We start from the raw sequence: 27,295 nt of genomic DNA, 5'->3' as shown, positions 1-27,295 counted from the left end.
TGCTGCAGCCCTCTCAGCATCTTTGTGGCCCTCCTCTGGACTGGATCTAGCAGTTCCATGTCCTGCTTGTATTGAGTGCTCCAGAACTGCCCCCAGGACTGCAGGTGGGGTCTGAGGAGAGCAGAGCCAAGGACAGAATCCCCTCCCTTGCCCTGTGCCCACACTGCTCTTGCTGCAGCCCAGCACAGGGTTGTGTCTGGGCTGCACTCACACTGCAGGCTCCTGTGGAGCTTTTCATCAGCCCAGACCCTCAGGTCCTGTTCCTCAGGGCTGCTCTCAGCCATTCCCCACCCAGCCTGGAGCTGTCCTTGGGATTGCACCCACCCAGGTGCAAGACCTTACACTTGGCCTTGTTGAATGTCATGAGGTTGGCCTGGGCACAGCTCTGCAGCCTGTCCAGGTCCCTCTGCATGGTATCACCTTTACCTCTGTGAGAGTGCTGGGAGAAAAAACGCTGGTGACAGAAGCACCAGGGGAGGCCTCTGTGCAAGACAGAGGGCATATGAAGCACTCAGAAAAGGCAGGCATTGAATGAAGCACTTGGGTGTACCACTCACTGTCAGGGAACACAGAAACACCCTCAGAGAGCAGCTGAAGACCACATTGGTTCCACCTGATTTGTTCCCAATGCAGGTGGATTTCTTTCAGTGCTTGTGAGATCCCAGCTCAGCTACAGCAAAGCACAGAGCTACTGGGCTCTGATTCAGTGCTTTGTCAGCTAGAGCCCTGAGCACATAACACAACTTAAAGGTGCAGTGTTGACAGCACTGTGTATAAATAGCCCCAGGGCATCTGCTGGCCAGCTGATACAGAAGGAACTGCAAGATAGCTGTGTCTTCCACGCTTCCCCACCAGCACCTCGCTCAAGTACCACTCAGGCAGGTAAGGAGAGACCTTTGGCACTGCAGCAGAGGCAGTCACTGCTCTCTGAGGAAAGCAGCTTCCTGCTCTGGCCATTCATGTGGTGCAGACTGAATCACAGAATCAGTCAGGGTTGGAAGGCACCACAAGGAGCAGCCAGTTCCAACCCCCTGCCATGCCCAGGGACACACTACCCTAGAGCAGGCTGCACACAGCTTCAGCCAGCCTGGCCTCAAACACCTCCAGCCATGGGGCCTCAACCACCTCCCTGGGCAACCCATTCCAGCCTCTCTCCACTCTCATGCTCAACAACTTCCTCCTCACATCCAGCCTGACTCTTCCCACCTCCAGCTTTGCTCCATTCCCCCCAGTCCTGGCACTCCCTGACAGCCTCAAAAGTCCCTCCCCAGCTTTTTTGGAGCCCCCTTCAGATGCTGAAAGGCCACCAGAAGGTCACCTGGGAGCCTCCTCTGCTCCAGCCTGCACAGCCCCAACTCTTCCAGTCTGTGCTCACAGCAGAGCTGCTGCAGCCTCTCAGCATCCTCCTGGCCCTGCTCTGGACACTCTCCAGCATCTCCACAGCCCTCTTGTCTCAGGGGCTCCAGAACTGGATGCAGGACTCCAGGTGAGGTCTCAGCAGAGCACAGCAGAGGGGGAGAATCACCTCCCTGGCCCTGCTGGCCACACTTCTGCTGCTGCAGCCCAGGCTCTGCTTGGCTTTCTGGGCTGCAAGTGCTCACTGCTGGCTCATGCTGAGCTTCTCCTCCAGCAGCACCCCCAAGTCTCTCTCCTCAGGGCTGCTCTCCAGCCACTCACTGCCCAGCCTGCAGTTGTGCTTGGCACTGCCTTAACCCAGCTGCAGGATCTTGCACTTGGTCTTGTTGAACCTCCTGAGCTTGGTTTGTGCCCACCTCTGCAGCCTCTCTAGGTCCCTCTGGATGGATCCCTGCCCTCCAGCCTGTTTGCTGCAGCACACAGCTTGGTGTCATCAGCAGAGTTGCTGAGGGTGCACTCAATGCCTCTGTCCATGTCATTTACAGAACATGGAAGGGGGCCAGCAGTTTATTTCATAAGGGAAACACTGAACACTCATCAGAAACTCATGATACTGGAAGAGCAGGGTCCTGGGATTCCACCCAGTGAGCATGCTCTAAGACTGAGCTTCCTATCAAAGATACACAACTTTAGACAAGAGCCACAGATCAACACACAGAGCCAAAAGAGATGCCCAGAGTAGGCTGAAAGGCAAGCAAAGGAGCTGGGTTAAAAAGAATCATTGCTGTGGGAAACAACTCTTAAAGACCCCCACCCCCTATAAAAGAAAGGAGGCCCTTGCCATACCCCTTACAGCAAATCCATAGCCCTCCCATTTACAGGCTTTGGAGCCCCCTGTAAGAAAGCAGAGCCTGAGTCTCTCAACACGAGGTTCTGCAACAAACCCACCCAGCTGAGGGATCAAACCACGCGTGGGCAGCTCAAGCACTTTGCTTCTTGCCACAAAATCAGTGAGAGCGAATGTGGAAAACCTGGACATTCTGTTTTGCCTGAGGATCCCTCTCACAGGTAGCAGAACCCTGCCGAGAAGGCAGGGTTAGGGCTCCCTCAGGCGATGAAGCTGCGGGCAGAGCAGGAGGCCATTCTGACCAGTCTGTCTGTGCCAGGACCTTCCCTAAGGGCCCATTCATTCACGGCAAAACAAATCGGAGAGGACAAGAGAGGCAGAAGCTCACTGCTGCCCTGGAAGCCAACCTGAAGACCAAGAGCAGTTCTGATGTTGGCACTTTACCTTCTCAATGGGCCGGAAAACAACAGGCAGGCTTAAGGACATTCCCGGGCGCAGAGTGATGGGCTGCGGGAAGGCGGTGCAGAAGAAGCGCGTGGAAGGAGCTCTGCAGGACAAAGCCAGAACCAGAGATCCTGTCTGAGGGCATGCAGCTGTGGAGATCACAGAATCAAACGGGTTGGAAGAGACTTCCAGGCTCATCCAGTCCAACCTACCAGCAGCTGCAAGACATTGTTCCTTCTTTGCCCGAGTAGCTGGAACCAACCTCATACTCTCAGACTCCACTTCCTCCTCATCCCTTTGCTCCTTCCCCAGTGAGAAACTGCAGACCATCTTTCTCTACACTCTCCCCAAGTAAAGCATCCAGGGGGCTTCAGGGAAACATGGATGTGAGGAGGAAGTTCAGCATGAGAGTGGTGAGAGGCTGGAATGGGTTGCCCAGGGAGGTGGTTGAGGCTCCATTCCTGGAGGTGTTTAAGGCCAGGCTGGCTGAGGCTGTGTGCAGCCTGCTCTAGGGTAAGGTGTCCCTGGGCATGGCAGGGGGGTTAGAACTGGCTGCTCCTTGTGGTCCCTTCCAACCCTGGATGATTCTATGATTCTGTTCTATGATTGAACTAGTAGCAGGTCTGAAGCCAATCACTCTGTCCAGGAAAAACTTCCTCCTAACATCCAGCCTAGGCTTCCCATGCCACAGCTTGAGGCTCTATCCCCTTGTTCTGTTGCTGGCTGCCTGGCAGAAGAGCCCAACCCCACCTGGCTACAGCCTCCCTTCAGGGAGCTGCAGACAGCAATGAGCTCTGCCCTGAGCCTCCTCTCCTGCAGGCTGCACACCCCCAGCTCTCTCAGCCTCTCCTCACAGGGCTGTGCTCCAGGCCCCTCCCCAGCCTTGCTGCCCTTCTCTGGACACTTTCCAGCACCTCAACATCTCTCTTGAATTGAGGAGCCCAGAGCTGGACACAGCACTCAAGGTGTGGCCTGAGCAGTGTGGAGCACAGGGGAAGAAGCCTCTCATAGAGCTGTGTTCCAGGCCTCTCACCAGCTCAGCAGAAATAGAGCATGAAGACACAAAACCTCCAAACTGCCACAATTAGAAGCCCTCTACACACCTGACCTTCAAGGGTATCTTGGTAGCAAATCAGCAGCAACAGGGGCAGAACTCAAGTGTCCTGGAAACACATTCCCAGCTCACAGTAGCTACCCCTTCCTTGCTCAGTACTATACATTCCCAGACCGTGTAGCCTGAGAAAAAAAAACCCCAAACATTTGGCAGAAATATCTGGGGTTTGGAGCAGGGAAGGTCACAGGGAATGCTGGAGTGGTTCAGCATCCAGCAGGACTCCTGGGAGCAACGGTTTTTAGGAGACACTAGTGACTGGCTGGCATACATCCACAGCTAAAATCTCACTAGACTGGAAACGCCTCACAGACAGAAGTATCAGCAAAACAGAATTAACAGCAACAAAAAAAAAAAAGGCATTTCATTTAAAAGACTCCTGCCAGGAACCAGGGCTGGGCATCTGAATTAGCAGCTTTGTGCCCTGCTATGGAAGTCTGCAGCACACAGCCCAAGGGGAGAGGGGAGCAGGTGAATCCCAGGAAAGGTGCTAATGTGACTGATACAGCTGGAGGGGTGGAGATGCAGCGAGAGCAGGAGGAGTAGGAAGGAGAAAGAAACTTCCCACGCACCTGTAGCTCAGCTTCTGGGTTTTCTCGTGGACATTTTTCAAGACCAGGTGCTTGATCACCTCTTTTCCCAGCTCCCAGCCACGCCACCTGAGTGTTTCGGTCACCTCAATGCCCCAGAATATGCCTTTCTTCTTCTTCATCATCTTGCTTGCAGGCCAGTTTAGGGAGCTGCGAGGGGGGCATTAGCAGTTTGAGTGGGAGAGAGGAGGAATCACTCAAATAGTAGTTTCTCTACGTTAAAAGCCTCTGGCTCTGGCAGAAGACAGGAGGAGCCACCCTGCGGCAGGAGTCACTAAAAGCCCTGCTCCAGGAGCCCAGAGAGGACACCTCCCGGCCACAGACGCTGCGGAACGAGGGATGCTAAAGGGTTGGGTATTTTCCTCCTCCTCCTCTCCCCACCCTGCCGGTAAGCCCACCCACAGCCGTGGCACCTCTGTCGCCTCCACTCGCCTTCCCGACGCAGCCTCGGCGCAGCTCGCAAGCGGAGGCGGAGTCCTGGGGCTCGCCGCACACCCGGGCGAGCAGCTGGAAAGCAAGAGGGGAGTCCGGACGCGTCCTGCTCGGGCACCCAGGCAGCCTCCGTGCCCGCACCTGTGCGCTCCCACAGCCCCCACCCGTGGCCCCGTGTGGCACCCCTCCCTGCAGGGGGGTCCCCACTTCACCGCCCGCGTCCAGCCCTGCTCCACAGGCCGGACCGTCCCCGGGCTGCCACGGCCATGTGCTCGGCAGGCTCCTTGGCACAGGACGTGACCCACCCCACGGCAGAGCTCACCTCGGACCTTTATAGCACAGCCCTGCCCATAGTCTTGCCTGGTACCCTACAAACCCATCCAGACTGTGGCACGCCCCCGTTCCGCGCAACCAGCGCCTGCCCGGCTCCCGGCACCACGGCCTCGTCCGTTATAACCCTGCCGGGCCGCCGGAGACGAGCCGGGGTCCGGTACCAGCGCCGCCCCCGGGCCTGTGCAGCCAGCCCAGCTCCCGCAAGCCCTGTCCGGCTTCCCTGCAGCACAACACAGCTCCGACCGCCCGATCCACCTCGAATCCCGACCAGCTCGGCTCCGTCCTGCCCGCTCCGCACCACGCAGCCCCGGGCCCCGTTGCCGTGGGGACCGGACGCGCTGGCGGCGCAGCAGCGGCGGCGGCGGCGAGAGTCAGGCCGCGCGTGGGGCGCGCAGCAGGCGCCAGCGGCGGCCGCCAGGGGGCAGCAGAGCGGTGCGTGGGGGCAGCCGGGAGGGGTCAGGGGGCAGCGGGGAGCGCTTGGGGGTGCAGGGGCAGATGAAGGGGTCAGGGGGCAGCGGGGGGCTCTCGGGGGTGCAGGGGCAGATGAAGGGGTCAGGAGGCAGGCAGGGAGCTCTAGGGGTGCAGGGGCAGATGAAGGGGTCAGGGGGCAGCGAGGAGCTCTCAGGGGTGCAGGGGCAGATGCAGGAGGGTGGGAGTAGATGGGTAACAGACAAAGGGATGCAGGGGGCAGATGGGTGCCTCGGGGTGCAGATGGAGGAGCAAAGGAAGCAGGTGATGAGTTCTTGGATTCAGGAAGCAGATGGAGTTATGCAGAGTGTAGATGGGGGGGCAGGGAAGTAGGGTGGGAGATGATGGAGCTATTCAGGGGCAGGGTGATGGAGAGATGTGAGTGGCAGCCTGAGGAGTGCAGGGCATGCAGGGGGCAGGAGCAGGAATGAAGAAGTCATAGAATCATGGAATGGTTTGGGGTGGAAAGAACCTTAAAGATCTTCTAGCTCCAACTCCCCAGCCACGGGCAAGGATACCTTCTAACTAGGTCAGGTTGCTTACAGCCCCATCCAAACTGCCTTTGAACACCTCCGGGGCTGGAGCTGTGTCCAGCATCAGAGCCTGGGGAGAGGGCTGATGAGGGCAGTTTGAGAGCATGGAGACAGGAGCAAAGCAGAGTTGGCAAAGGGGGTGCCATGAAGTACCTGGGTGCATGGGACGAGTGAATGAGAAAGCTGTGGGGCCAAGAGGTGAGGATGGGGGGGGGGGGGTGGCGGACGACAAGGGGACATGGTGTGCAGTAGGCTGGAGAGCGTTGGCACCTTAATGAGGCCAGGTTACTTGTGTCACCCTGCTCCTTGGAGCACTGGTGACACAAGTAGCAAGTTGTGACCATTGCTAGAAAACGCTGGGGGCTGAGACCAGCAAAGGGACAGGGGACCTCAGGCCAGGAGCCCTGCCTGCTCAAGTCCATCAGGTGTCCCGAGTATCACTCCATGGAGCACCAGCACCCCTAGAGGTCACTCCTACATCTTCCCGGGACCCTGGATGTCCTTCAGAGATGGGGGTCTTGGGGAGGGTCAGGCAGCCTCTCTGAGGCACACAGCTACCAGCATGGTGGAGAGCAGGGCTGTGAGGACGGTGCCAGGGCAGAGGCAAGAAGGAAATGCAGCTTTAATGGCATTTGTCAATGTTTACAACATGAGTCATCCAGCTAAACAGCCATAAATCAGCACCCCAATTCCTCCAGCATCAATTGTGCTCCCTCCCCTGTTCCCCCACTACTGGATGAGTGCCTGGTTCCTGCAGAAGCAGCCTCATAAATAACCGCATCTAAACAAAGCCCCTTGCAGCCGCGGCAGGCGATGACTGCCTCCCATCCATCACTTTAATGCTTGTACTCTGAAAATTAAACCTGGCATGGCCCAGCAAGGTGAACGTTTTAAGTCTGTGGCATCCCTTCATCTCCCCCTCTCCCTCCTGGCACTCTCTTTTTCGTTGCTTTCCTTCTCTCCTTTTCCTCCCTGTGCCTGCCGTTCCTGCCCTGCTCAACTCACCCTTGCCTCAGTGCGCTTGGCTCCAGCCTGTGGTCCTCTCTGTGCTCCCCTCCTGCCAGAGAAGCAGGTTGTACATTGGCTGGAAGATGTCTTTGCCCCTTTGGTTCCTGCAGTTATGGCCTGGCAGCTACCAGCGTCTCAGTACTCAGCTCTGTGTGCCTGCTTTGGGGGCAGCACAGCTCCCCTGGGGTGTTTTGTTTCCCCTGCCCCACTCTCCCCGCCAGGCAATGACAGGGAACTGGGCAGCATTCCTTCCTGCTTTGCCCTCCCCTCCTCTCTCCCTCTCTGCCCTTTATTTCTCCTCTTCATATTTATTCCTCTCCTTCTCCATGTTACATCAACCTTGCAGGCTCCTGGCACCCATCACCTGCCCTGACTCACATGTTGCACTTGGAGCAAGGGATGCCCTTGCACCATCTGCATGACCACAGCTCCCCCAGACAGAGTCAGCAGTTTGGGTATCTCCTGTAAGAGCAGCAGAGCACTGCTGTGCCCTGAGCTGGGTTGCCTGGGGACAGGGGACCTGGGCACCGAGGATGCCACAGATCTAGGGAGAAGCTGATCATAGAATCAGAATCATTTCAGTTGGAAAAGGCCTTTATGATCTTTGAGCCCAGACATTGTCTAACTACCAAGTCTGGTGCTAAGCCACCACATCAATGTGTCTTTTAAAGTATCTCCAGGGATGGGGATTCAACCACCTCCCAGAGGAGCCTATTTCAGTGTCTGAAAACCCTTTTGATGAAGAAGTTTCTTCTAATATCCAATCTAAACTGCTCCTGCTGCAATTTGAGGCCATTTCCTCTTGTCCTATCACTTTCACCAGGGAGAAAAGACCAGCCCCCACCTCACTACAACCTCCTTTCAGGTAGTTGTAAAGAGCAATAAAGTCTCCCCTCAGCCTCCTCTTCTCCAGGCTAAACAATCTCAGTTCTCTCAGGTGCTCCTCCTCACTAGACTTGCTTTCCAGACTCTTCACCAGCTTTGTTGCCCTTCTTTGGACCTGATCCTGGACCTCTGTATCTTCCTTGTAGTGAGTAGCCCAAAACTGAATGCAACATTGCAGGCATGGCCTCACCAATGCTGAAGACAGAGCCACAATTGCTTTCCCAGCTGTGCTGACCACACTACTCCTGATACAGGCCAGGATGCTGGTTGGCCTTCTTGGCTACCTGAGCACACTGCTGGCTCACATTCAGCCAGCACCCTCAGGGTTTTTTTTCTGATGGGCAACTTCTCAGCCACTCTGCCCCAAGCCTGCAGTGTGGCATGGGGCTGGTGTGAAGCCAGGGCAGGACCCACCACTTAGATCTCATGCAATTGGTCGCAGTCCACTGATCCAGCCTGCCCAGATCATAGAATCAAGCAGATTGGAAGAGACCTCCAAGCCCATCCAGTCCAGCCTAGCACCCAGCCCAGTCCAATCAACTAGACCATAGCACTAAGTGCCTCATCCAGATCCCTTGGTAGAGCTTCCCTATCCTCAAGCAGATCAACAGTTCCCCTCAGCTCAGTGTTATCTACAAACCTACTGAGGGTGCCCTCCATTGCCTTATCCAGATCGTTAATAGGAATACCAAAGAGAACTGACTCTGGGGACCACCACTTATGACCAGCCACCAGCTGGATTTAACTTCTCTTTGGACCTGGCCATCCCATCCATCATTTTTCATCCAGCAAATTGTCCATGAGCAGGCAGTGTCTCTGTAAGGATGCTGAAGGAGGCAGTGTCAAATGCTTTACTAAAGTCCAGGTAAACAATATCCACAGCCCTTCTGTCATCCACTGAGCAGGTCACCTTGTCCTGGCAGAGATCAGCATCATGAACCACACTGATTGGGCCTGATCACTTTGTTGTCTTGCACATGCTGTGTAGTGGCATGCAGGAAGATCTGCAACACAACCTTCCCCAGGACCTTCCCCAGACTGGCCTGTAGTTCCACGGATCCTCCTTCCAGCATTTAGCCTGGAGAAGAGGAGGCTCAGGGGTGACCTTATTGCTGTCTACAACTACCTGAGGGGTGGTTGTGGCCAGGAGGAGGTTGCTCTCTTCTCTCAGGTGGCCAGCACCAGAACGAGAGGACACAGCCTCAGGCTGCACCAGGGGAGATTTAGGCTGGAGGTGAGGAGAAAGTTCTTCCCTGAGAGAGTCATTGGACACTGGAATGGGCTGCCCGGGGAGGTGGTGGAGTCGCCGTCCCTGGAGCTGTTCAAGGCAGGATTGGACGTGGCACTTGGTGCCATGGTCTGGCCTTGAGCTCTGTGGTAAAGGGTTGGACTTGATGCTCTGTGAGGTCTCCTCCAACCTTGGTGATACTGTGAAACTGTGATTCCTTGTAGATGGGTGCCGCACTTGCCAATCCCCACCCATCTGGGAGCTGAGCTACCAGCAGCCACTGTGGGTCACTGTCCCTCCATCCATCCTCATGCCTCTTTCTCCCATCATCTGCTTCTCTTGCCAACCCTGTCTCAAAAACATTGCACCTCCCTCCCTGCCCAAGGTGCGGCTGTCCCCCCTCCCCCAGCGCCATGGCAGCATCAGCCACTGCCAAGCAGTTCCCAGCCCTGCAAGGCATCACAGCCCTGCACCAACGCTTACCTGTGCCATCCCTCACTGACTTGCTGTCAGAAGTGACCCGGGGCTCCTACCCCTTAGCATCTCCCACCTCCACAGCAGGTCCCAGGGGCAGACAGCCCATCCTGCCACCCTTGGCAGGGACAAGAAGAGAGAAGGGGACAGCAGCATAGGAGGCATACACCATGAGCTACATGAGAACGCAGCATGAGAGCCCAGCCTGCACTGCTCCTGTGTGCTCTGGAGTGGTGAAACAGAGCTGTCCCAGCGGGCTGCAAGGGCTGAACACGGCAGGGCTCTGCCCCAGCGGGCTGCAAGGGCTGAACACGGCAGGGCTCTGTCCCAGCGGGCTGCAAAGGCTGAACACGGCAGGGCTCTGTCCCAGCGGGCTGCAAAGGCTGAACACGGCAGGGCTCTGTCCCAGCGGGCTGCAAAGGCTGAACACGGCAGGGCTGGCTCCCTCCTCTCCATGCCATCTCAGCATCCCCAAGCATAGGCCATAAAATCTGCAGGAGGCACACAGGGTCTCCTAGGACTCTCCAGAATCCAAAGGTCAAGGACAGCCTGCTTGCTTAGGGTAGGGGGGAGTCACTGGGCTGGTGGTTCTAGGGAGGTGGCAGAGACGTTGCCATCCTGCTCTCAGTGGCTGATTTGAGCCTAGCCAGAGTAAGCAGTGTCCTGAGAAGGTCATAAGATAAGCCCAGAAAGGGACTGAGAGAGCTTCAGTCATCACCATGGGCAAAGGAAGGCTCAGTACAGCATTGAGTCCTCACGAGCAGCCTGAGAACTCTCAGAATCCAAGAGGACACTGTCCCCACCCAATTTCGGGGCAATGTGACTTCAACACGATCAGGAAAACAGCACAACTGCATCGGTTAACCAACTCTGTTCTGCAGGACAGACTCATTTTGCCCTGCAGTGCACAGACCCCACTGGTGATGCTGCAGGTGCAGAAGGGAACAGGGCAGGCTGGCATGCATCCTGGGCATCCTTCTCTGCACTTCATGCTGCCAAGGGAAGGGACAGCTGGCACTACACAGGAACATGCTGCTCCAGATGCTGTCATATCTGCAGGGAAGAGGCAGTGCACAATAGGAGGATCCCTCTTCCAGCTGTGCAGGTCTGCTGTCCCCACTCGATTCCCCAGAGACACTGGCAGGACAGGACAATGGCAGGAGAGGGATGGAGTCTCCTGCCCACTAAAGAAGAGCACAGGCATCTGGATAACAGCTTTATAGGGGAGGGATGTGGGGACTCCCCAGGGTACACATGGAGGAATAATTACAAGTTAAATAGGATCCAAACACACATAAGTTAAAGGGGGGCAGGTGCCCTGCAGTCCCCCCACTGCCCCCCAGCTCTGCCCAGGCACAGTCTGTGTCTGCCAGCAAAGAGACCTCCAACACCACAGCCTGGCCTCTCTCCCCAGCCAGCTCCATCCACCCTTCACAACACAGAAACAATCTTCCTCTCTGTGGCACCCATCTCATCTTCCTCCTCTTCCTCCTCGCCCCCCGAGCAAGAGGAGTCCGGGCTGCAGCCCAGTTCAGTGGAGCTGTGGTGCAGGAAGCCCGAGCTGGGGCTGCAGCCCATGAACTCAGGGCCTTCAGCATCTTGTTCCTGGGGCTCGCTGGGCAGCAGCTTCTCGCAGGCTTTACTGAGCCCTCGCTGCCTGTCGGCCTCTGCCTGAGCACTCTGCTCCTTGGCTTTGCGGCTTCGCTTCCACTTCATGCGGCGGTTCTGGAACCAGATCTTCACCTGTGGAGGGAGAGTTCCCAGGGAGGAGTGTGTCACACTGCCCCTTTCTGTACCCACTCTCCCCCTCACCTTCCCTACACGAAGACCCCCCCTACAAAGCCTCTCTGTTGCAGGGTGTCCCACGGTAATGTGGGTCTGTGCAAGGAGGCTGAGGCTGTCAGGAGGAGTACCTGGGGTGCTGCTGCCTTTCCCCTGCCCAGCTTCTTCAGGATACCCAGAGGTGTGCATGGGGGCATTTTCACTTAGCCCCACAGAGAGCCTCCTGTCACAGTGCAGTGAGGGATGGGAAGGCTGAACCCTGATCTGGGAGTGATGGGTAAGAAGAGGAGCAGTATTTCTGGGGTGACCTTCACAGGAGAAGAGACAGGAACCTACCAAACAGGTCTGTGTAGAAAGGGATGGAAGCTACTGGGAGCAGTGAGGTGTGGGGGTGACGGCAGCCAAGTGAGGGGCATGAGCACTGCCCATGGCCTTGACTTCCCTCCCTGGCAGCTGCCTGGTGCTGCACTGCATCCCCTCAGGACTCAGGTACCTGTGTCTCGGTGAGCATCAGCGACGTGGCCACCTCAAAGCGCTTGGGTCTGGACAGGTACTTGTTGAGCTTGAACTGGTTCTCCAGCTCCAGGAGCTGCTGGCTGGTGAAGGCGGTGCGGGGCCGACGGCACTTCCCCATCAAGCCAGACTGCGGGGCAGCTGCGGAGCAGACAGCAGGCAGGGGTCAGAGGACAGTGGGGCTGAGGGGGACATCCCCGTGACAAGCCCGGGATGAAGAGGAAGGCAAGCCTCTCCTCCATCATCACCCGTTCCAGTAATGGCTTTATTGCCTGGCTGATAGGAACCACTGAGATACCTTATCAGGCCTCGGTGTGCAACTGGGATCAGTCCTGTGACTGAAATTAAACCTCCTCCTTTTATTGCCAGGCCGTGCAGGTGGCAACTGCCAGGGGCTGCGGTGGCAGAGCTGCCCAGGAGCTCCGCTATCTTGCCCACAGGCCTTGAAGGCAGCGCAGCGCTGACCCGGGAGGCTGCAGGAACAAAGGGACCTTTGAGAGCCCAGCATGGGGTGGCTGCCGCAGAGTGTTTGATCCCCTCTTATCTCTCCCCCGCTGGCTTTATTGTCTCACTGGGGTTCAGCTTTTACTGCTTCTGCCAGCACCACAACAGCAGCAATCAAAAGCAGAGGTTTGCAGCTGGGAGTAAAGTGCCAGTGCAGCAGGGCAGGGTGGGGCGGGGGGGTGGGTGGGATGCACAGAGGTCCCTTGGCATTTCCCCGCCTCATTATCTCAGGGGGGTGAGGCAGAGCACTGTGGCCCCAGGGATGCACCCTGATTGGCATGGGTCATTCCAGCTCACCCACTTCGCAGGGCACAAAGCACCCTCCACATTATCTCCCGCAGATTCCAGCTTTGATCTCAGCCTTCCCATCTCGCCGAGTGTCCACCAAGCCCTTCACAAACACGGCAGTGACACACGGCAGGAATTTATGAAGGGGGCATTAACTGACTGCAGTCTGGGTTTGATTCCAAGTAGCTGGATGCTGGGTGGGATGAGTCAGGCAGAGCTCAGGCTGAGCTGAGGATTAAAAACTCCTCGTGGAAGCAGAGGTGGCCTTGGCCCCTCAGTGCCAGGAGAGACAGCCCATGATACTCACCCTGCAGCCACTGCCCACTTAAACTCATAGAATCAGCCAGGTTGGAAGAGAGCTCCAAGCTCAGCCAGCCCAACCTAGCACCCAGCCCTGCCCAACCAACCAGACCATGGCACTAAGTGCCCCAGCCAGCCTTGGCTTCAACACCCCTAGGCACAGCAACTCCACCACCTCCCTGGGCAGCCCATTCCAATGCCAATCACTCTCTCTGCCAACAACTTCCTCCTAACATCCAGCCCAGACCTCCCCTGGCACAACTTGAGACTGTCCTCTTCTTCTGTTAGGCCCAAACAGAAGCATGCTGTGCCAAAGACTCTGATGACCACATGGGACATTACTCTGCTCACAAAACATTCAAGCCTAAAACCAGCTGAGATGCTCGAGGGATTTCCAGATCAAATACAAACATCAGATGAGAGATGGCTCAGCCCTGCAGAGCTTGGCTGCTGTCTGGGCTATGGCTGGTCATGGATGCTCCAGCTGTACAAACTCCCACCAGAGACATGGAACCAAACAGCCCTGAGATGCCTCCCCATGGCTAGGGAAAGGAGATGTCAACGGGATCAGCATCTGCAGGGACAGGGCAGTCCAAGCTAAAACCTTCAGATGCTTGAGGGGGAAGGCAGCTGAAAGAACTGGAGGGGAAATTCCTTCAGTGATGGTGGAAAGCAGCACCCAGGCAGTGTCTGGCAGCCCAGGGTCTCCAGCATGCAGCAAGCTCTTTGCTGCCAGTACCAGGTGGGTGCACTGAGGTATGTGGTGCCTCAATTCCTCCCTGGTGCTGTGTGGGCTGGCTGCATAAGGTCCTTTGGAGCAGGTCCTCTTTCTGGGCATGCTCTGTAGAGGGTGCTTTAGGGAAAGAAGGGAAGAGTATGTACCCACGTCCCAGCATCCAATAATCCTGGCTTTCTGGAACTGGAGGCTGTTTTGCCAGAGGCAAGGAAATATATTCCCAGCCTGAATTCTCCACCCCCAAAGCTGAGAGCTCAGAGTTCATCTCCTAAGGCACTGCATCCTGGCTCTGGGGAGCACAGAAGTCCTTCCTATCACCCACAAAAAGGCTCCTCTATGCTTCCTCCTGCAGTGTCAGAAGTGGCCAGACTGGAAAAAAAAACAGATGTGGGAAGAATGGAAGCACAGAAGTGAGTCTCAATCCCAGAAAGCAATGAGAGTTCAGTCAGTCCAGCTTCAGGGGAAGCTGGAAGGCAGCTGGCTTGAACAACCTGCTCACAAGGGGATCACTCTTCCCCAGGTATGACACTGAGAACTGTGTGGTCTAGCAGGGAAAAGAAGAACAGAGGACTTTCCCAATAGCCAAACAAATCCAAGTGGGATATACTTCAAACAACTACCAATCCAGGGCACTGACTGTTGGTCCCTCTGCTAGCTCCACCTCCAATACAGGCTCGGTGCACTGGTGCCTACTACAAACCTTTTTGCAGATTCCAGCTTCCCTGGAAACCCACTCTGCTTTCTGCCCCACTGCTGGCAAAAACCCACACACATAATCTCCAGAAGCCTCTGTGCTGCTGTCTTACAGCTCGAGACACCACCAGTGTAGAGCTCTGCTGCTACTGTCCACCACTACTGCTCCCTGATGTAACTCGTTTAAGACCTGGCCTGCAGGGAGCTGGGGGTGTGCAGCCTGCAGAAGAGGAGGCTCAGGGCAGACCTCATTGCCTGCAGGGAGGCCGTAGCCAGGTGGGGTTGGGCTCTGCTGCCAGGCAACCAGCAACAGAAGAAGGGGACACAGTCTCAAGCTGTGCCAGGGGAGTTCTAGGCTGGAAGTGAGGAGGAAGTTGTTGGCAGAGAGAGTGATTAGCATTGGAATGGGCTGCCCAGGGGGGTGGTGGAGTCTCTGTGCCTGGAGGTGTTGAAGTCAAGCCTGGCTGGGGCACTTAGTGCCATGGTGTGGTTGGTTGGGCAGGGCTGGGTGCTAGGTTGGGCTGGGTGAGCTTGGAGCTCTCTTCCAACCTACTTGATTCTATGGAACAAGCCCAAATCAAAACAGCTTTAAGGTCCACCTGACCTTCAGACACCCACAAGAGCAGGTCAGGCTGAGTGACCAACATTTCTGGCCTCAGACCTGCTGCTAGTTCCCCTGAAGCCCCCTGGATGCTTTATTTGGGGAGAGTGTAGAGAAAGATGGTCTGCAGTTTCTCACTGGGGAAGAAGCAAAGGGATGAGGAGAAAGTGGAGTCTGAGAGTATGAGGTTGGTTCCAGGTACTCATGCAAAGAGGAAACAATGTCTTGCAGCTGCTGGCAGCTTCAGTCTGTCCTGCCAGTGTGCTTCATGGAGTCCTGTCCCATGAACATGGACAGCATCCTCCTATGGGATGCTACCTGAGCTGTGAATTCATCCCCATCACAGCCATCTCTCCTTGTCCAGCTTCTGCCAGAAGACCAGCAACAACCTCAGCATCTCCTCTCTGCTTGCCAAAGGATTTCCTACCTGCCCAGCCATTTCCTCCAGTGTTATACCCAGGATCAGAGCTCATCCCAATATCCCTTCAGCCTGGCAGGGCTTGGACCCCCTGATGGGTGTCTGGCGTTTGGCTGCAATATCAGTAAATAAATTGCTTGGCCTGGAGCCAGGAATGGCCTCTGAGTCTGAGGCCAGGAGCTCTACAAGGCAGCTGCCTCCTGGCTAATTAGATAAAGCTTATAAAGAGTTGTTGGTTTATTTGATACCGTTCAGTCTAGTTGATAACAGAGGTAATCCTAGGTTGATATTAACCCACTTGGGTTAAATTCGGTTTGTTTAGCTATAGTTCACTTCACTTTGTGGGCTGGCAGATAAAGGAGAGGAAATTAGCACCCGTCTGCTTTGGAGGTGTTTCTCCAGATGTCAGGTCTCACCAGAGGCTTCTCTGGGCCTGCCAGCAGCCCTGGCTGTTGTCTGAGGGGCAGCACATGTACGGGCACTTGCTGGCTCTGTCAGTCCCTTCCTTCCTCCACCATTGACCCATGACTGCTGCTTGCCAGCTGTTCTCCAGCCCGTGCTTCCTGCTGATACCAGACCACTGTGCAGCACCTGGTGAGCCTTGGAAGACTTTGAAGCAGTTTGATCTGACCTGCCTTGCCTGCTCCCCTAGCCCAGCACAGCTCATTAGCCAGATCTCCACTACTGAAATCCAAGTCATCAAGGTAAGGTGCTAAGAGGATGTCCCAAGAGGGCCAGCTGAGCATAGAATCCTTTGCCCTTCCTGAGGATCTGAGGCTACATGTCATTGCTCCTCACTCCTACGACTCTCCAGTGGAGTGGGGCTCCAGGCTTGGTTCCCACGAACACACTGCATTCCCACACCTACAGACAGGACAAGGAGAGCCCATCTCCCAGAAACACTCAAAGGCAAGGCATCCTGGTGACAGATGCTCTCCCTGTGTGCTTCAGGAGGTGCTCAAAGGCATAGGACAAGGACCCTGGCAGGGAGCAGCGAAGCCCAAGCAAGCAGCATCCCTTCTCTGTCCTACCCAGCCCTTGTAGTCCTCCTGCTGCAGCACAGGCCCTGCCCACAGCTCTGCAGAGGCAGCTAGCAAAGAAAGCACAGTCTGCACTCACACACAGCAGGAGCAGTCTGCTCTGAGCCGTCCCAGCACCCAAGCCCAGGCCAGGTTTTTAAGAGTAGCCACTGTCCCACACCATCTCCCTGGCATTCCCTTCCCCATGCACAGGTCAGAGCAAGACAAGTGTGCAATGCATCCCCACAGAGCTTTTGGCTCCCATTCAGGGGCTGTTCTGCTTTCTTCCTACCCTCACTGTCCCCAGAACACCAAACTAGACTGTGCCTGCAAAACATCTCTACACATACAGTTAAAGAAGGAATTCATTCCAGGATTTAGTTCTGAATTTCCTTATGAATCAATCACAAGGATAACCTCTCTGGGATGCCCCAGAATGTGGCTTTCAGATTCATTATTTCCAGCTATCTGTTCACTGCTACTGGAGAGCTAAACACGACCAGCACCATCAGCATGGGCATTTGAGATCAGTCACTCTGGAAACCTCAGCAAAGCAGATCTTTACACCTCTCTAGGCTGGGTGTTGGGACAGGGGAACTCAGGAATCACAGGCAGCTCAGGAGCCCTGTACCAACCACCTATCCCATCAGTCTCCCCACAGAAATGAGGAAGGGCAGCCTGCCCTAAGCAGATGCTCCTCTCTGTCCCTGCATACTTACAACATAGTGCACTGATACACAGATGAGCCCAGATGCAGCCATGACATGCAGCTAGGACCAGTTCTGGTGACTACAAGGTCAAGGTATGCTGCAAAGGGACCTGCTTTGAGAGCTTGCAGTGAGCCCACAGGAGGGACCAAATGTTCCAAACAGAATCAAACAAGAATCTGAAGATGAGGAAAGGAACAGAGTCTGATGACACAATCTACATAGCATCTACATAGAGACTACATGAAATAAAGGACCAGGAGAGCAGGACTCATGGAAAATGTGTGGAGCTGAGAATTGATCCTCAAGTCAGAATAGGACAAGAGAGGTTCTTCTGCCCCTGTGCTCAGCACTGCTCAGGACACACCTTGAGTGCTGTGTCCAGTGCTGGGCTCCTCAACTGCAGAGAGATTTTGAGGTGCTGAAAGGTGTCCAGACAAAGGCAATGAAGCTGGTGAGGGGTCAGGAGCAGAGCCCTGTGAGGAGAGGCTGAGGGAGCTGGGGGTGTGCAGCCTGCAGAAGAGGAGGCTCAGGGCAGAGCTCATTGTGGTCTACAACTCCCTGAAGGGAGGCTGTAGCCAGGTGGGAGTTGGTCTCTTCTGCCAGGCAACCAGCATCAGAACAAGGGGACAGTCTCAAGCTGTGCCAGGGGAGGTCTAGGCTGGATGCTAGGAGGAAGTTGTTGGCAGGGAGAGTGATTGGCATTGGAATGGGCTGCCCGGGGAGGTGGTGGAGTGGCTGTGCCTGGAGGTGTTGAAGCCAAGGCTGGCTGGGGCACTTAGTGCCATGGTCTGGTTGGTTGGGCAGGGCTGGGAGCTAGGTTGGGCTGGATGAGCTTGGAGGTCTCTTCCAACCTGGCTGATTCTCTGATTCATGGGGAGGTACAAGCAGGTGGAACAGCTGCAAAGACACAAAGCTTTGTTCTTCTGCTTCAAGGAGGCATCAGCTCAAGCTCTGCACCCAGCTTGGTCCTTATGCTTTAAGGCAGACAGTGGGGGAGGGCGGGGCAAAAAAAAAAACAAAACACACCACCACCAAACAAACAAAAGAAAACCAAACAACCCACCACAGAAAGCAGTCAGAACAGAAACTCGACTGAGAGGAGAGAGAAGCAGCTGAGCTGTGCAGTGAATGAAGTCGGAGGCTGAAAGGGACCTACTGACTCTCCTCATGCACCGACCAGGCAAGCAAAGAATGGATTTGCTGTGTTTAAAGTGACAAATAGCACTGGGAATAAACTGGAGCAAGAAAAGCTTCACAGCAGAGAACTGCTGGAGTACTGAACAGGACATCCTGGAGAGAAAGATTCTCCAGTGCAAAGGGCTCCCCAGAACTGGGAACAGACACCTTTCAGCAAGGATATGGCCTGGGACAATGGTCACTGGTTTTAAAGTCTGTAGCACTGGCAGCTTTTGTTGCACCCTTGTTCCACCTCCACTTCTCCCTTGGCTCTACCCCACTTTGGGCTCTCCAGGGCCCAGTCAAGCAACACCCGAGACAGAAATTGTTTTTCCTCCCCTTGTGTTACCACAAGAGCCCAGTTCAATACTTCCTACCAAGACTCATTGATGTATTGTTCTTGCACATCCCAGCACAGCCCAAAAGCTCCCTGCACAAGCTGTTTCCATGCCCATGATTTAGGATTTGCCTTCTTTCAGCAGAGTTTCAGAGACAACCAACTCCAGAGCAGATCCTGTGCTTGAAAGCAACGGAGTTGATGTGCAAATGAAAACTCCATGCACAAATACCTCTGTTTTTTGCCAAACAGAAGCTACACTTGAAGCCAGAAGGGAAGATACAGTGGTGTGATTCCAGCCTGGTGAAACAGCCTTGCTGGGGTACACCAGCAAACCTGGACCCTGTGAGGACAATACTTCCTGCCCCTGCAGAGGAGCAGGAAGGTTCCACACCACCCGACTAGTAGAGATTGTTTTCATTATTCCCCCCCTCCCTGGCCTTTGCGACGTGCTTGAGGACGGCACAGAGCCTGTAGCACCAGAGCCTTAAGTGCCACCACCATCACTCCATTGATGGACCTAGACTATAGTCTGGGGAGAGCGAGGGAAAGGGAGAGAGTCTGAGGAAAGGAACAACCTCTTTTTCTTCAACCTGCCCAGCTGTAATTTGGGCTCCCAGATTGGTAGGACACTAACCTCAGCTAATAAAACCAAACCACTCTGCTGGGGTATTATTAACACTCGGTTCACTCTCCAGTGGCCCCATCTTTGTGGCAATGAAAACTTCACCCACCCCAAGCACAGGGCAGGGTCCAGGTCACACTGCGAGGAGCGACACTGACAGTCCCCGGGGGGACAGGAGCGTGAAGTCGGTCCTCACGTAGCCCATGCCCTGCGGGACCCTCCCCACTCGTGGCTAACCGCTGCAGTGCAGGATTTAGCGCCTGCCCGCAGCCCCGGGCCGTGCCCACCGTGAGAAGGGCTGTGCGCGGAGCCGGTACCTTCCTTGCATTCCCGGAAGGACCGGAGCCAGCCTGGAACCAAGCAGGCTGCCTGGCTGCCCGGTTCCCGCAGCCTTCGCTGACCCCAGGCTAGCACCGGCCTGGAGCCGGCTCCTCAGATCCCGCTGTGCTCCGGCCCCCGAGGGCGGCTCCCACTGCAGGGACCCGGGCGGATTCGTTCACAACAGCAGCGTGTGGGATTGATTCGTTTCCCGGTGCCGGTTCCGAACGCCGCTTCTTTATTTTCGTTTCCTTCTCGCCGCAGCAGAGCTCAACGAGCTTGCAGTGGCTGTGCGGGGACGGCAGCTGCGGACGCCGCCGCCGAACCCGCCCGGGAGCGGCTTTGCTTTGCCGGTAGTCGTGCGGGCAGTGTCCCTTGGGGCCGTTCCGCAGCACCAGGCCGCGGTAGGGCAAGAGTTTGGCCTTCGGATTGAGTTCCGCAGCCGTCGGAGGTCTCTGCAGCACAAGTTTTGCCCCGCTCCACGCGCCGCCGAGCCCCCTAAACCCGCCCTGGTTGGGGAGTGGCTCAGGGCACAGCAGGAGCCCCGCACTGGGGTCAGCCGCCCCTGACAAGCAGCCGCGAAGGGGGGGCCTCGAAGAGCCTCATCTGCCTTGATATCGAGCGGGCCTGCGCCCCGCTGTACCAGCGGCCTGTTGAAACGGACAAGAGCTGCGTTCCGCCCGACGGGAGAGTCGGTCCCTGGGTCACTCACCGTGGAAGTCGGAGAGCCTCGGCACCAGCATCCCAGCTCTGATCCAGTGCTCCAGAGGGAAGGAGCCGGCCACGGCCGCCTTCAGGTGCTCGGCTCCGGGTGGCGGCAGGTGAGGAATGCCGGTGTAGGCAAAAGCAGGGTGCTGGCCCCCCAGGGTCGGGAGCGGGTACACGGCGGGTGGGTACAGGGCTGGCAGAGCACCAAGCCCAGGGCCGGGGAGGTGAAGCAAGCCAGGCTTGGGGACGAAGCCGGCCGGGGAGAGGGGCGCGGCGGTCCTGGGCGCCCGCGGCGAGGGGGTGTCGGACCGCCCGGCGGGACCGGGGCTCACCGCGGGGCTCCCGGGGCTCAGCCCCGGCGGGGAAACGCTTCGCGCCGGCTCTTCGGCCAGGAGCGCCTCGATGCGGAAGTTCTGGGACTTCTCCATCGGCTTGTGCATGGCCCAGCCCCGTGCGGAGCCTCTGGGCTCCCCGGCACCCCGCCGCTACCCTGCCAGGGCACAGCCCCGCCGGGCAGCCCCGGCACCGGCGGGCACCCACCCGCGGGGCCCCGCCGAGGGCAACCCTCCTCGCCGCTCCTCCTCCCGGGCACTCACTCACTCGCCCGCCGGCACCGGGGAGGGGTTTTAACAGCCGCCCCCCTCCCATCCACCTGCCCCAGCTGCCCATTGGCTCCGCGCCGCCCCACCCCGCCCCGCCCTGCCTCCTGAGGGCCCCGGCTCGCCGCAGGACTCACTCCTCTGCCTTCTGCACCCCAGCCCCAGCAGCGGGGACACTCCGGGGCCCGGCCCGGGCCGCTCTGCCGCTTTCGGAGCCTCACAACCCTGCCCAGCCTGGTCTAAACCCGGCGGCTCTCCCGGCCCACAGGACCCGCTGCCCAGGGTGCCAAGCTCACCGTCCTGCTCCAGAGCCAGTCTTGCCCACTTTAGAGCCCCTCGGTAGGAGGAGAGTTTGTGATTGCAGTGGCCGGAGGAGACCTGGTGAGACTAGTTGGGCTATGGCACCTTAAATAGACCCCTGATGGGCTCCAGTACAGCACTGGTTCTGCAGAACCCTTAGGCACTTGCAGGGCAGTGTACTCGGCTGGGAAGACCAGGGAGGTGCTCACTTGCCAGCATGGCGTGCACCAGAGCTCATCAGCAATGCCCAGCTGTGCCATTTCCCATAGCACCACTCTGGGCCAGGGAGATCACTGGACCTGAGCTAGACATGCACAGGAGCCACCATTCCATCATCATGTCTGCCCAAGATGCCAACATGCCAAGAGAGCAAGTGCCTACAGGCAGATTGTTGCTCATTTGTCTAGTCCTGTCTTTCCCAGGCAAGACACAGCTTGGTGAGTGGCACCAGCAAAGGGCAAAGAGAAGAGCCTTGGCTGGTTTGGGAGATGTGGGTGAGCAGGAACAGAGCTGGCCCAGACTCCCTGGTACTGGCCTTCAGGAAGACACAAAGCATGTTCCAGTGCATCTCTGGTCTCTGGCATTGAAGATCTGCACCTGTCTGCCTCTGTCTCACCTTTTTGTGCCATGCCGACACAGTGTGGCAAACCCCTGCTTGTTTGTGTCTGACAATGGCAGCCACTATCACCCTGCCTAAATGACTAAAGGGAGCTCCCATCCCTGTACTTCCTCCTCTTTCATTCTTTCAAGCCCTGCTCTATTCCTCGAGCAAGAGGTGGGTCCAACCCCTGCACTACAGAGGCTGGAAGCAGATGCCCAGGGAGGAGAAAGGCAGGGACATACAGGACCTTCCTCAGCCTCCTGTGCTCCAGTAATCCCAGGCACTTCTCTTCTCCACACCCATCCAGTCTGGTTTGGAGCCTGCTGAGATCCCTGCACACATCATCTCACTGCAGGGAGCTTCAAAGATCCCATATGTGGTGCAGCTTCCTTCCTGCATTGCCTGAGCCCTGCACCCAAAAGCTGCACTGAATGGCCTCAGACACTCAACATCCCTCTTCCAGCTGCCCCCACGGGAGGCCCATGGATTTCCTAGAGATGGATTTGCTCAGAAGGGGATTTGGGGTGGAAGTCACCCCACAGTAACACACCCTGCTTGGACAGAGGGCACTGAGGGTAGGACAGTATTCCTCTCCACCTTCAGCACTCCTGTGCCCCTATCCATCCTCCTTTGCTTTCCCAGGACAGAGGCCAATGTCCCTGCTAAGAAAAAATACCCCAACCTCCTTCCCCTCTTCTTCCATGTGAGTCCTGCCAAGAAGCAGGCATGGGAAGGACAAGATTTGGAGATCAATGCTTCTGTGCACAGGGGGAATCTGTGCTGGAGGTTAACAGCCTGAAATGATGACAGAGGCAAGAGAGGAGCCACTGCTTCCTTCTCCGACTCCCCAGAACTGGTTCCAAGGACTGCAGTGGCTTATTAGCTTTGCACACAGAGCATGCCTTAAGACTTAAAGCAGAGGCTGGGGCAGCTGCACTGCAGCACAACAGTGAAGACACTACTGAAGTGACCACCACAGAGTGTCAGACAGGCAAGCAGCTGGCCCAAAAGAGCCTAGGTCACTTCTGACAACCATTTGTGGCTGTACCTAGTGAAGCTCAGGCAGCGAGCGCTGGGGGTCTGGCCACCAAGTCACAGCTGTCCTCAAGGAAGTCCCCTGTACTACTCAAGGAGGCTCTCTAAAGACAAGCAACTCCTCCAAGTGATCCCTGGAGCAGCCCAGGCTGGTGCCAAATTCACTGATCCCAGGATGATGCCATCACAACCACGCTGCAGCCTTCCAGCTGCATGAGCAAGGAACCGTTGCAGACACCACACCAGCCCGAGTGGAAACACCACAATAAATACATCTAGGGAAATCATGGAGGGGGTTCCCTCCTCCAGGTGAGTCAAACCCAGATGCTGGGACCCTGTAAGAAGGTTGAGGGCTGAAGCAGCTGGCACACAACCCACATGATGCAGGGCAGAGAGACGGAGCCCAGGGCTGTGTGCAGGAAAGCCTGCTGGGTGATGGCTGGCAGAATGGGCGGGATGCAAGCTGTGATAGATGCCAGGATGCTGATGAGTTCACAGTCTTCAGAGTCATTAATCAGATCAGAGCTGGATTAAGGTGTCTGAGGTCTGATTAGCTTCATTTCCCACCTCAGGAAGGAGGTAACTCTCTTCCCCATCCATCAGGTCCTCTGGTGACAGCTCACCTGGTTGCTAACTAGATCTGAGGACTGTAATAAGTGAGCATAAGTGTGGCCTGGCCCCTTACTTCTGCCCAGTATCCTTTCTCAACGGGAAGGTCTCCACAGAGGATCTAGGGCAACCTCAAATATCACCCACAGGTAGCAGACCCTGAGATACCAGCCTGTGACAGCTCATTCCTACAGCCTGGAGGTACAGGGCACTGCTGGGACAGGAGCTGCCCCAGGAAACCAGCCCAGGAGTGAAGGTGGAGTTAAAGGACAGTATTCCCATCAGGCACCATATTGCTCTCAGTCCTCACACAGCTCATCCTGTGTGTTGCCTCAGGGCCTCCTCTGCTTACCTTTGCAAGGTGACCAGCTCTGTGAAACTCACACACAAGCAGCAGCTTGTTGCTGTGGAAGATACTGGACACATCCAGGACAGATCTCCTGAGCCCCACTCATACCTAGATGGACCAGCCCTGAATCAGCCAGGGTGCTTCTCCCATTCCCACACTCTTGCTGCCTCAAGCCCACCTCACCTACATCTCTGTCCCTTGCCTGATGCACCTCGTGTTGACTGGACCTCCAAAGTGCCTCTACACATAACCAGAGCCTACTCCTGTCCAGCATGTGCAGAGCAGGGGGAGGTCTACACTGCTCAGGTGTGGTCCTCAGCTCCCTCACATCTCCACGAGGGCTCTGATCACCTCTTACTGGGCAATAGGCAGTACAAGAAGTGTTCACATAGCCAAAGGCGTCCTGGGGCTCTGATTTTCACAGGCATTTTTGGAGGATGTTAGGAGGAAGTTGGCAGGGAGAGTGATTGGCATTGGAATGGGCTGCTCAGGGAGGTGGTGGAGTCACTGTCCCTGGAGGTGTTGAAGCCAAGGCTGGCTGGGGCACTTAGTGCCATGGTCTGGTTGATCAGGGCTGGGTGCTAGGTTGGGCTGGATGAGCTTGGAGCTCTCTTCCAACCTGCTTGATTCTGTGGTTCTATGATTGAATGTGCCTTGGCTGGACATTCAGAGCCAGTTCCTTCTTCATGCACCTGAAAGCAGCAGTCACAGCAGCACCTGGGAAGACAGGCAGAAGATCTGTAAAGCCTTTTCTTGCTGTTGTGAAGGGGCCTGGCTAGGCAACAGGAGGTCTCTTTGCTATGTCCTTAGCTTCAAAATGGATTGTCTCCATGGAACTTCCATCCATGCCAGGTCAAGCAGCAGGAGTAAAAGTAGATGAGCAAACATAGAATCATAGGATCAGTCAGGGTTGGAAGGGCACACAGGCACTGCTCCAATAACCTTCAGTGTGAACCAAGCTGCCTGTCCCTCTGTTTTGGTCAAGCCCTGTTCAGGACACATCATTCCAGGATGCCACAAGATCTTCTCCCTCTGCACTCACCCAGTTGACACAGTTCCTCAGCAGCTTGTCCTGCCTTTGCAGCTGAACTCTTTTCCTGGATACACCAAGGTCAGGAGAGGGAATCATAGAACCAAGCAGGTTGGAAGAGATCTCCAAGCTCATCCAGTCCAACCTAGCATCCACCCCTAGCCAGTCAACTAGACCATGGCACTGAGTGCCTTATCCAGGCTTGGCTTCAACACCTCCAGGGATGGCAACTCCACCACCTCCCTGGGCAGCCCATTCCAATGCCAATCACTCTCTCTGCCAGGAACTTCCTCCTAACACCCAGCTTCAGCCTCCCCTGGCACAACTTGAGACTGTGTCCCCTTGTTCTGTTGCTGCTTGCCTGGCAGCAGAGCCCAACCTCACCTGGCTACAGCCTCCCTTCAGGCAGTTGTAGACAGTGATGAGGTCACCTCCGAGCCTCCTCCTTTCCAGGCTGCACACCCCCAGCTCCCTCAGCCTCTCAAGTCTTGATCCCTTCTATTCTTTTCATATTGAATCATAGCATCATAGAATCAGTCAGGGTTGGAAGGGACCACAAGGACCATCCAGTTCCAGCCTCCCTGCCACGGGCAGGAACAGAGGCTTGCAGCCATGTTTTCAGCATCTGCAGAGACCCATAGTGCTTCCCACAGCAGCTCACATACTTCCCCAAACTGCTGCCAGCAGTGCCTGAGCCCTCAGGGGAGGTAAAAAAAAGCCATGGGTGTCACAAGCAGCGTTTAGGGGCACAGTTCAATTTTACAGCCCTGCCACTTCCTCACTGTCACCTTGGGAAGCAACGTAACGTCCCTCAGCAAACCCAACTGCCCCAAGATCAAAGCCAAGGTGCCGAGGAAAATCCATGCCCTGATAAAAAGTGGCTGATGGGGACCAGGCTTTCATTTTCCCAGGGCTGAGGCTTTGTCATGGAATCACTCAGGGCTGGAAGGGACCACAAGGAACAGCCAGTTCCAACCCCCCTTCCATGCCCAGGGACACCCTACCCTAGAGCAGGCTGCACACAGCCTCAGCCAGCCTGGCCTCAAACACCTCCAGCCATGGGGCCTCAACCACCTCCCTGGGCAACCCATTCCAGCCTCTCACCACTCTCCTGCTCAACAACTTCCTCCTCGCAGCCAGGCTGACTCTCCCCACCTCCAGCTTTGCTCCAGACATCAGATGTTTATCCCAAACATCAAGTGAGGACATGACCTGTGCTGGGGCAGTGCCTTGATTTCCACCTAAGCTGCCATTTGTTTCTAGATGCACACTTTAGCATCCTTCTGATGGGTTTGGGTCACCTCCTGCCTTCAGCTGATAGAAATTACCTTTGAGACAGTGACCAGTGCAGGAATTTGTATGTTTAGCCTGTTCCAGAGAGAGGTGGCAGACAGCCTGATTTCTGTCCAAGTTAAGATTTCAAGCCTTGAAAGGGCTCCTTGTCCCCAGGATGGCTGTACCCACTTGCCAAGCATTAACTACTCCCCAGGTCACAGCCCCCTGAGCCCTCTCCTGTGAGGACAGGCTGAAAGAGTTGGGGCTGTGCAGGCTGGAGAAGAGGAGGCTCCCAGGTGGCTTTCTTGTGGCCTTCCAGGATCTGAAGGAGGTCTACAAAAAAGCTGGGGAGGGACTTTTGAGGCTGTCAGGGAGTGACAGGACTGGTGGGAATGGAGCAAAGTTGGAGGTGGGGAGAGTCAGAGTGGAGGTGAGGAGGAAGTTGTTGAGCATGAGAGTGGTGAGAGGCTGGCAGGGGGTGCCCAGGGAGGTGGTTGAGGCCCCATGGCTGGAGGTGTTTGAGGCCAGGCTGAGGCTGTGTGCAGCCTGCTCTAGGGTAGGGTGTCCCTGGCCATGGCAGTGGGGGTTGGAACTGGCTGCTCCCTGTGGTCTCTTCCAGCCCTGACTGATTCTGTGACTCTGTGACATTACTTCCCTGTAAGAGACCTCTAATGCAACAACCTTAAAGTCCTCCTCAGGAAGGAGTGAGTTTTGCTGCTCTAGCCCTGCTACCTCAGGTCATCTTGCAGTGCTCCAAAGTCCCAAGAGAAATACAGCCCAGAAGCATCATCAGTGCTGCAGACACTGACTGTAAGCCTGCTTGCAGGTAGTTTCCCAGCTGCTACCCTATGACACTGGGTGCAGAAGTGTCCTGCTCTGATCTGTGCTGTGCAGCCTCCAGCCCAGGTGAAGCTGAGCCTCTGAGGAGAAGTGCTGGGAGTTAGTAGCCCTTGACCTGCTCCAGTTTTGGGTGACCCAGTTGTTGTGGAAGCCCTGACTACTGCCCACAGTGGGATGCTGCCCTTGCCCTGCCCCTCGCAGGAGGGCCACTTGCTATCTC

General features: G+C 56.2%; 2 protein-coding genes across 7 annotated transcripts in view; both read right to left on the bottom strand.

Moving 5' to 3' along the window:
• Positions 1 to 4,664, bottom strand: part of CFAP65 (cilia and flagella associated protein 65) — a 40,518-nt gene extending 35,854 nt beyond the window's left edge. For 4 of the 6 annotated variants that reach the window (XM_064164948.1, XM_064164957.1, XM_064164966.1 and 1 more), the window contains exons 1-2: positions 4,331 to 4,657; positions 2,648 to 2,750 (exon numbers count right to left, since the gene is read on the bottom strand). In XM_064164948.1, coding sequence (XP_064021018.1) covers positions 2,648 to 2,750; positions 4,331 to 4,473 — 246 coding nt within the window. In that variant the 5' untranslated portion in view covers positions 4,474 to 4,657. Of the gene's footprint in view, positions 1 to 2,647; positions 2,751 to 4,330 lie in introns of all 6 variants that reach the window. The other 2 variants (XM_064164996.1, XM_064164985.1) reach the window with 2 other exon arrangements.
• Positions 4,665 to 10,912: 6,248 nt separating this feature from the next.
• LOC135186780 (motor neuron and pancreas homeobox protein 1-like) lies at positions 10,913 to 21,046 on the bottom strand. Its single transcript, XM_064164800.1, has 3 exons — positions 20,442 to 21,046; positions 11,985 to 12,145; positions 10,913 to 11,452 (listed from the first exon to the last, which is right to left on the bottom strand). The coding sequence occupies exons 1-3, from the start codon at positions 20,875 to 20,877 to the stop codon at positions 11,141 to 11,143; spliced, it is 909 nt and encodes a 302-aa protein (XP_064020870.1). The 5' UTR covers positions 20,878 to 21,046; the 3' UTR covers positions 10,913 to 11,140.
• Between the last annotated feature and the right edge of the window lie 6,249 nt (positions 21,047 to 27,295).

This window comes from Pogoniulus pusillus, chromosome 2 (assembly GCF_015220805.1).
Source record: "Pogoniulus pusillus isolate bPogPus1 chromosome 2, bPogPus1.pri, whole genome shotgun sequence".
NCBI lineage: Eukaryota > Metazoa > Chordata > Aves > Piciformes > Lybiidae > Pogoniulus > Pogoniulus pusillus.
Note: the sequence above shows the minus strand (reverse complement) of the source record. Positions and strands in the feature narration are given on the sequence as shown.

Bases quoted from the DNA above. Each gene is read 5' to 3' on its own strand.
- LOC135186780 (XM_064164800.1), bottom strand. From the start codon at position 20,877: ATGCACAAGCCGATGGAGAAGTCCCAGAACTTCCGCATCGAGGCGCTC. The intron at 12,146-20,441 runs GTGAGTGACCCA...TCTGCTCCGCAG, and splicing joins GAGGCTCTCCGACTTCCACG to CTGCCCCGCAGTCTGGCTTG. The intron at 11,453-11,984 runs GTACCTGAGTCC...CTCCCTCCACAG, and splicing joins TGATGCTCACCGAGACACAG to GTGAAGATCTGGTTCCAGAA.